This window comes from Jaculus jaculus, chromosome 10 (genome assembly GCF_020740685.1).
Source record: "Jaculus jaculus isolate mJacJac1 chromosome 10, mJacJac1.mat.Y.cur, whole genome shotgun sequence".
NCBI classification, from domain to species: Eukaryota; Metazoa; Chordata; class Mammalia; order Rodentia; family Dipodidae; genus Jaculus; species Jaculus jaculus.
The window spans coordinates 47874547-47884357 of NC_059111.1; the positions used below are offsets into that span (position 1 = coordinate 47874547).

Genomic DNA, 9811 nt, shown 5'->3' on the forward strand with positions numbered 1-9811 from the left:
AAATTGCTGAAAAGTCTTTGAAGTATAGGCCGGACCATTGTCTGTTTTAAGACTGTAGGGTTTTCCCCAAGCAGCCCAGGCCTCCAAGCAATGAGTAATGACATGGGACACCTTTTCCCCAGCAAGGGCTGTGGCATGTATAATACCAGAGTAAGTATCCACAGAGACATGAAGATATTTCATTTTTCCAAAAGCAGGAATATGAGTTACATCCATTTGCCACAAATGTAAGGGGCGCAAGCCTCGAGGATTAATGCCCAGACAAGGAGTATGTCTGAACTCTGCGCAATTAGGACATTGGAGTACAATATTTCTAGCTTCAGCTCTAGTTAGCTGAAATTTAATTTCTCGGAGGTGAGAGGCCATTGGGGTACCCACACAGGTGCCTCCGTCACCCAGGGTATGGGCAAAGCATCCTCAATGGCCCCTAGGAAAAACCCAGTCCTTTTCGATCTAATTTTTGAGTACCAGTCACAGGCTCTGGACTTCCTTGTGACATTTTTCCTAATCCTTTTTCTGGAACACACCCCATATCTCTCATAATTTGTTGACTCTGACTAGAGTAATCATTAGTCAATTTAAACTTCATCTGATGTAAAATATCTCGTCCCCACAAATTTACTGGTAAAGGGAGTACATATGGTATGAATTCTCCCGCACGTCCTTCATGATCCCTCCATCTTAAAGCCTGAGCACTTATACTAGGAGAAGACTCATATCCCAACCCTTGTAGAGTTTGTGAAGACTGATTGACAGGCCAATTAGAAGGCCACCATTTGGTGGAGATAATACTAGTATCTGCTCCCGTATCTAAAATACCAGAGAAAATTTTTCCTTGAATAATTAACTCCAAGGTTGGTCTTTCATCCAGATCCAGTGAGACATAGGCACATCCTCCTCTGGAGGATCCAAGACCTTTTGTTCCTCTAATATCCTTTTTATAAGGGAACAAGCCATGTAGGCTAGGCAATACTAAAAGCTGAGCAATACGATCCCCACAGGAAATAGAAGATATCCCTCTAGGGGAAGAGCACAGAATTTTTACTTGTCCTTCATAATCCTCATCTATAACTCCAGGGTGAACAATTAAGCCTTTCAGAGCAGAAGATGAGCGTCCTAGCACCAAGCCTACTGTATCAGAGGGCAGGGGTCCTTTAAAATCAGAGGGGATTGGTTGACAACCCATTTGTGGTGTTAATACTGCTCGGGTGGTGGCACAGAGGTCCAACCCTGCGGAACCCAGAGTGGCTCTCCGTGGCTCCCCGGTGGCCTCATGGATACCTTGGGTGGCTCGACATTCATGGCCCCATACATTTGAGGGCCCTGGGGTCGAGGGCCCCTCTGTCCGTTTTTTGGCTGGCTATTAGAATCATTTGTGAGCACTCTCCCCTTAATATTGGCCCAATGTTTACCCTTCCCACAACGTGGACACATCCCAGGAACTTTCTTCTGTACATTAACTCTGTCTTGACTTCCTGGAATCTGACTCTTACACTGCCTTTTTATGTGTCCTCTTTTCCCACAATTATAGCAAGTAATGTCTCTAATCCTCTTTGCAGCAAGGACAGCTGCTGCTATCCCCGCATTAGACAAAGGACCTCCTATCTCTCTGCATGCTTTCATCCAGGCATTAAGCCCTTTTCCTTTCCATGGTGTAATAGCATTTCTATACTCCTTTGTACATTGCTCATAAACAAGCTGTTCTATAAGGGGCATAGCAGTATCAGGGTCTCCAAAAATTCTACCTGCAGCCTCCATTATTCTTGCCACAAAATCCGAAAAAGGTTCATTTATGCCTTGAACTATTTTTGTTAAGTTGCCAGTAACTTCTCCTTTATTGGGCAGGCTTTTCCATGCTCGTACAGCTATCTGGTTAATCTGTCCATATACCTCCACAAGGTAGGCCGTCTGATTAACCGTCCATTGTCCCTGGCCAGTCAACATTTCATAAGTCCAAAATGGCTGACCATTAGCAGCATTTTGTCTAGCCTGAGCGGCACAGGCATCTTGATAGATAGATTTCCAATCAAGATATTGTCCCATTGTTAAGCAGGCTTTCACTGTATTATACCAATCTGCAGGAGTCATTGCATGAGCAGTGAGCCTCTCTATCTGAGCCTGAGTAAAGGAGGCATTAGTCCCATATGTCCTAACTGACTCTGCAAGATCTTTTAACTGTTTATGTCCTATGGGCTCATGATGTCGGCCCTGAGCTGGATCGTCAAACACTGGAAATATTTGTTGAATTTTTCTTATTTCTTTTGGCTTGCAGAAAGAAGTTCCCTCCATGTATCTCAGTACTTCCCTATTTGTTAAAGGTGGGGCAGAAGGCACAACAGGTGGGTCAGGGCGATATCTCTCAGCCTGATGCCTGTCAGCTTCCTCCTCTAACAGAGCCTCATCATACAAGTCCAACTCCCCTTCGCTATCTGAAGATTCAAAAGATCTTACAGAAGCAGTCTCAGAACTTGATGAGCTTGCCACATGTAAATGTTTGAATTCACTTAATAAAGGATACAAATCATTACCTTCCAAATCTTTAACCTTAGTTTCCTTTTTATCATTAACCTTCATTACATTTTGTTCCTTCCTTTTATTACCTTCTAAATCTTTAACCTTAGTTTTCTTTTTATCATTACCCTTCATTACATTTTGTTCCTTCCTTTTATTACCTTCTAAATCTTTAACCTTAGTTTCCTTTTTATCATTACCCTTCATTACATTTTGTTCCTTCCTTTTATTACCTTCTAAATCTTTAACCTTAGTTTTCTTTTTATCATTACCCTTCATTACATTTTGTTCCTTCCTTTTATTCTGTTTTCCTTCCTGTTCCCTTTCTTCTGTTTCTGACATACTGTCCTGATGTTCCGCTAAAGTCCTCTGGCCCTCTTTCACTTTCTTTTCACACTGCTTGTCATCCAGACAAGCTCTAACCATCCTCCACAAAGGCAAAATTCCCAGTCCTAGCGTATTGTTGCCTTTCTCCTGTTGCAGATCTTTTCCTAACTTTTCCCAAGACGGTACCGTCAATGACCCCGTAGCTACAAACCAGGGTGCAACCCGGTCTATTTCCTTCAGAAATCCGTTTAAAGTTGACTCTGATATTTTAAGATTTCTCTCTTTTAGCAATCCTTGTAAAGCACGGAGTAACGGTCCCGAATAGATATTGCCCATGATTGTCTCTTGTACGTACAAGAGCGGGCAGCCAGCAGAGCTATCTACCTCTGACTTACAGCAACAAAAAACACAACAAACAAAAACTATAATGAGCACACAGGGCAAGAAGAAAATTACAACAATAGGATCAACCTCCCAGGGCAGCATACCTCTCAGAAAAAAGTCCGGATCCGTCCGTCCCGTGTGTCAGTTCTGAATCCTCCTTAAAACAGGGGTCTTCGCTGGTGCAAGATGTTCTTCAATTCCCGGGGTTTCAGCACCACTTGTCACGCCCGCCTCGCCAGCAAGGAGGACGCCACAATCAGGATTCTTCTGAACACACTTTATTGGGGACTGCCAAACTGCTAGATGCGAAGACGCGAAGACCCAGAACCACGAAAGGCAACTGTTTATATAGGGTTTTAGGCTGCCTACCCACAAATGATTGGTCAACTGAGGATATGTGGCCACCAGTGATTGGTTACTTTCTGGATGCCTCATTAGCATCGGCCCGCAATGGGTTGGAGCATGCGCACTGTGCTAAATTTACACCAGCTGTGACCAATAAGAGGCCAGAAACCGGCGCCAGCTTGTAATAGCGTCTGCGCGGCTCCTAACAATTGAGAATTGCCTGTTCAGTTCTCTGTCCCATTTTTTATTAGTTATGTACACAGTGTATATAGCCATGTTGGTACCATCATTAGCCTCCTCCCTGCCATCCCTCCTCTGCAGGGACTCTCCTCATTGGGGAATATGGGTCGTGCATTGGGGGGTTAGCCATCACTTATGGGTAAGAGGCAATATCTCTGTGCATAATGACCCAACATGAGGTCCTTACATTCTTTCTGCCCCCTCTGCCACAAATTTCCCTGAGCCATGTTGGGTTCACTTTAGGTCTGCTTCAGTGATGAGGTCTTGGGAGCCTCTGTGTCTCTAGATATCTAGTTTCATAGGAGCTGAGTGTTCTCTGTGTCTAACTCCATCATCCTTGTACTGGTACCAGGTTCACCAAGAAAGCAGCACGCTTGCTTATTTCCTCAATTACTGTTAGTTTCAGCTGGGGCACTTTTGAGGTGTGATGGGATGGTTCTCTCCTTTGGATCTGCGTCCATTTGAAAAATAGAAGCAAATTCCACTGAGCAGATCATTTAGCCAAATCAAGAGCAGTTGGTTTCCTACCATGGCTGTGCACTACTATTGCAACTGTGTGAGAAACATATCAGGTTGTTTTCTACTGATGAAGCTTAGACCATGAGTTTCTTGGATAGCTATTGGTCATTTTCCCCCAGTAGCTCATGTAGCACCTTCTGGCACTAGATGAGCTGTCTGGGGACTGACTGTCTTCCAGTTTACAGCTATGTCATTCCATGTTACCTGCCAACAGCATATGGTGTCTTCAGCAGTAGGGTCTTACCACTAACCTTTGGTGGGTCATCAAGTACTCTGACAGAAATCTGTCTTCTTTTGGGAAACCTAGTAGACCTCTCTGATCAAAAGCTCATTGTGGATGATAGCCACATCCTGGTACTAGGAGTAAAAGGTCAGCACCCAAGAAGAGAAGCAAAACCAAAATGATAAGCAATATACAGGAAATAGACAAAAGAGAGAAAAAGGGAGGGGGGAGAGAGAGAGAGAGAGAGAGAGAGAGAGAGAGAGAGAGAGAGAGAGAGAGAGAGGGAGAGGGAAAGGGAGACAGTAGAAGATTAGGTTAAGTATTCATCGTACCCTCACCAGGGCCCTGTGATTAAGGTGTTCCCTTTAAGGACCTGCTGAAGGTTCAACCATTTAGTCTGTCTTTTAGGAAATAGAATTTTAGGGTACCATTGCCATTTGGATCCAGTTTTGTGTCTGCCACCCGCACCCTTACCTTCCACTCTCACCCCACCCATCCAATTGGCCAGTCCTCAAGATGCTTATTAATTATCTCAGTATCTCAGGTAGATTTAAGTTAGTAGCCTTAGATGAGTTAGAATATGTGATGATTATCTTTCTCTGATTGGGTGAGTTCACTGAGAATGATCTGTTCCAGGCTTAAGCATTTTTCTTCAAATTTCATTGTGTTATTTTTTCTTACTGTGGTGTAGAATTCCATTGTGTAGATATACCACATCTTGGTTATCCATTTGTCTAATTATGGACATCTGGGTTGATTCCAGCTCTTAGCTATTATGAATTGAGCATCTATAAACATGGTTGAGCAAATCTCTCTTAACTGAGGCATGCAGCTTTTAGGAAAAATGCCCAGTAAGGGACTAACTGGGTTTGTTGGTAATTATCGTCACTCTTTTTAAGAGTCTCCATATTGATTCCCAAAGTGGCTGTACCATCTTACATTCCCACCAACAATGGATGAGGATTCCTATTTCTCCACATCTTCACCAACATTAATTTTCATTTGATTTTTAAAATGTTTTGTATCCTTACTGAGGTAAGGTGGAATCTCATAGTTGTTTTAATTTGCATTTGATTATGGATGGTGAATATTTTTTAAAGTGTGTGTTTGCCACGTGCATTTCTTCCTCTGAGAACTCACTGTACAGTTCTATGCCCCATTTTGTGAGTGGATTGTTTGACTTTTTATTGTTTAGGTTTTTGAATTATTTGTAGATTCTAGAAATTACACCTCAGTCTGATGTGTATCTGGCAAATATTTTCTCCCATTCTGTGGATAATCTATTGGCTCTGTTTATGGTATGCTTTTCTGTGAGGAAACTTTTCAGCTTCATGAGATCACAATGGTTAACTGATTAAGATCCAGAGCTACTTCAGTTTTGTTCTGGAAGTCTTTTCCCATTCCTATGTCATGGAAAGTTCCTTCTATTTTTAATTCCAGTAGTAGCTGAGTTTCCAGCCTTATGTTGAGGTCTTTGATCCATTTGTACTTGATTTTCATTGGTTAGAGATGTGGATCAAGGTTCAATTCCCTGCATATGGTTGTCCAGTTTGTCTGGCTCCATTTGTTAAAGATGCTGTCTTTTTTTCAGCCTATATTGTTATGGCCTTTGTTAAATGTCAAGTAGCTGTAGTTACTTGGCCCAAAGTTGGGGTCTGCTATTCTGTTCCATTGATCTATACTACAGTTTGTGTGCCAGTACCATACTGTTTTTATTACTATAGCTTTATAATATAGCTTTAGATCAGGTATGGTGATACCTCTAGTGGTGTTTCTTTTGCTGGGGATATGCTTGGATAGGTGAGGCCTTCTGGCTTTCCATATGAATTTTGAGATCGTTTTTTCTATCTCTGTTAAGAACAATGTTTGGATTTTGATTGGTATTGCATTAAATTTTGCCCCATATTTTGAGTGAGTGGTTTAATTTTTAATTGCTTAGTTTTTTGAGTTCATTGTTGATTCTAGATATTAGGCCTCTGTCAGTGGTATAACTGCTGAAGATTTTTTCCCATTCTGTGGGTAATCTATAGGCTCTGTTTATGCTATGTTTGCACAAAGGCTTCTTACCTTAATGAGATCCCATTGATTTAATATTTGTTTAATCTCCTGGGCTACTTGGGTATTACTCAGGAAGTGTTTTCCCATTTCTATATTGTGGAGAGTTCCCACTTTTCTTTTTTTTTTTTCTTCCAGTACTTTAATAGTTTCAGGTATTATATTGAAGCATTTTATCCATCTGTAGTTGATATTTGTGCATAGTGACATGAGTGTGTCTAGTTTCATTTTTCTACATATGGTTATTCAATTCATCCAGCACTTTTTGTTGAATATGCTATTTTTTCTCCAGAGTACCGTGTTTGTTCCTTTGTCAAATATCAAGTAGATATAGTTATTTTAATTAAGGGCTGGGTTTTCATTTCAATTCCATTGGTCTATAGTTCTCCTTTTATGCCAGTACCATGCTGTTTTGATTACTATGGATTTGAAGTATAGCTTTATATCTGGTATGGTGATACCTCCAGAGGTATGCTTGGATATCTGAGATCTGCTCCCATTCCATATAAATTTTTAGATTTTTTTTTTTTCTGTGAGAAATGATGCTGTGGGATGGAGAGGTGGTTTAGCAGTTAAGGCACTTACCTGTGAAGCCTGAGGACACATGATTGACTCTTCAGATCCCATGTTAGCTAAACACACAAAGCTGTGGCAAGCATAAAGTTACACATATTCACTAGGTGGCACAAGAATCTAGAGTTCAATTTCAGTGGATGAGGCACTGGTGCACCAGTTCTTTCTCTCTCTCTCTCTCTCTCTCTCTCTAATAATGATAAATATTTAAGAATGATGCTGGGATTTTTATTGGTATTGCACTGAATCTGTAGATTGCCTTTGGTAGAATTGCCATTTCCACAATATTAATTCCAACTATCAAGGATTTGGGGAGTTCTTTCCATCTTCTGAATTCCACATCAACTTTTTTATTGAGTGTTTCTATGTTTTCATTATATAGGTATTTCACACCCTTTGGTAGTGATAAGTCAAGGCATTTGATTTTTTTTTTTTTTGTGGCTACTGAAAATGGGAGAGTCTCATGGGTTCATTTCTCTGTATATTGTTCTTTTGTGTATATAAAATCTACTGATTTTTGTATGTTGACTTTGTGTCATGCCACTTTGATGAAGGAGTTTATCATCTTTAGAAGTTTTATGGTGGGGATGTTGGGATCACCTATATACAGGATCATGTTATCTGCAAATAGGGCTATTTTGACTTCTTATCCCATTTGTATCTTTCTCCTGTCTTATTGCCTGGGCTTGGATATATTAATTCTAGCAATATATTGAAGAGAAGTGGTGAGAATGAGCACCCTTGCTTTGCTCCCAATCTTAATGAAAACAACTTGAGTCTTTTGTAGTAAGTAATATTTGTGATTTAGAGTCTTTGTACTTAGCCTCTAATGTGTTGAGTTATAAACCATCATGCCTCTTCTCTGAAGTATTTTTTTTTTAATTTTTATTAACATTTTCCATGATTATAAAATATATCCCATGGTAATTCCCTCCCTCCCCACCCCCACACTTTCCCATTTGAAATTCCATTCTCCATCATATTACCTCCCCATTACAATCATTGTAATTACATATATACAATATCAACCTATTAAGTATCTTCCTCCCTTCCTTACTCTTCCCTTTATGTCTCCTTTTTAACCTACTGGCCTCTGCTACTAAGTATTTTCATTCTCACGCAGAAGCCCAATCATCTGTAGCTAGGATCCACATATGAGAGAGAACATGTGGCGCTTGGCTTTCTGGGCCTGGGTTAACTCACTTAGTATAATCTTTCCAGGTCCATCCATTTTTCTGCAAATTTCATAACTTCATTGTTCTTTACCACTGAGTAGAACTCCATTGTATAAATGTGCCACAACTTCATGATCCACTTATCTGTTGAGGGACATCTAAGCTGGTTCCATTTCCCAGCTATTATAAATTGAGCAGCAATACACATGGTTGAGCACGTACTTCTAAGAAATGAGATGAGTCCTTTGGATATATGCCTAAGAGCACTATAGCTGGGTCATATGGTAGATCAATCTTTAGCTGTTTTAGGAACCTCCACACTGTTTTCCACCATGGCTGGACCAGATTGCATTCCCACCAGCAGTGTAGAAGGGTTCATCTTTTGACACATCCCTGCCAACATTTATGATCATTTGTTTCCATGATGGTGGCCAATCTGACAGGAGTGAGATGGAATCTCAATGAAGTTTTAATCTGCATTTCCCTGATGACTAGTGATGTAGAACAATTTTATAGATGCTTATATGCCATTCGTGTTTTTTGCTTTGAGAATGCTCTATTTAGCTCCATAGCCCATTTTTTGATTGGCTTGTTTGATTCCTTATTATATAACTTTTTGAGTTCTTCATATATCCTAGATATATGAAGATCCTCTATCAGATATATAGCTGGCAAAGATTTTTTCCCATTCTGTAGGTTGCCTCTTTGCTTTTTTCACTGTGTCATTTGCAGTGCAAAATTTTTGTAATTTCATGAGGTCCCAGTGATTAATTTGTAGTTTTATTGCCTGAGCAATTGAGGTTGTATTCAGAAAGTCTTTGCCAAGACCAGTATATTGAAGGGTTTCCCCTACTTTTTCCTTTAGCAGTTTCAGAGTTTCAGGTCTGATGTTAAGGTCTTTAATCCATTTGGACTTAATTCTTGTGCATGGTGAAAGAGAAGAATCTATTTTCATCCTTCTGCAGATATATCCAGTTTTCAAAACACCATTTGTTAAAGAGGCTGTCTCTTCTCCAATGAGTATTTTTGGCATTTTTATCGAATATCAGGTGGCTATAGCTACTTGGGCTTACATCTGGGTACTCTATTCTGTTCCACTGATCTACATGTCTGTTTTTGTGCCAGTACCATGCTGTTTTTGTTACTATGGCTTTGTAGTATAGGGTAAAATCAGGTATGGTGATACCACCAGCCTCATTTTTGTTGCTCAGTATTATTTTAGATATTCGAGGTTTTTTGTGATTCCAAATGAATTTTTGGATTGTTTTTTTCTATTTCCATGAAGAAAGCCTTTGGAATTTTGATAGGGATTGCATTAAATGTGTAGATTGCTTTAGGTAAGATTGCCATTTTTACAATATTGATTCTTCCAATCCAGGAACAAGGGATGTTTCTCCACTTTCTAGTGTCTTCTATAATTTCTCACATGAGTGTTTTAAAGTTCTCACTGTAGAGATTC

General features: G+C 40.2%; 1 protein-coding gene across 1 annotated transcript; it reads right to left on the reverse strand.

Annotated features, from left to right (window-relative positions):
• Positions 1 to 1194: 1194 nt before the first annotated feature.
• On the reverse strand, positions 1195 to 2256 carry LOC123463957 (igE-binding protein-like; the record flags this gene model as incomplete). The annotated part of the gene is made up of 1 exon (XM_045160056.1): positions 1195 to 2256. A coding segment is annotated over one exon (1062 nt), but the record flags the coding sequence as incomplete, so codon positions are not given.
• Positions 2257 to 9811: the final 7555 nt, after the last annotated feature.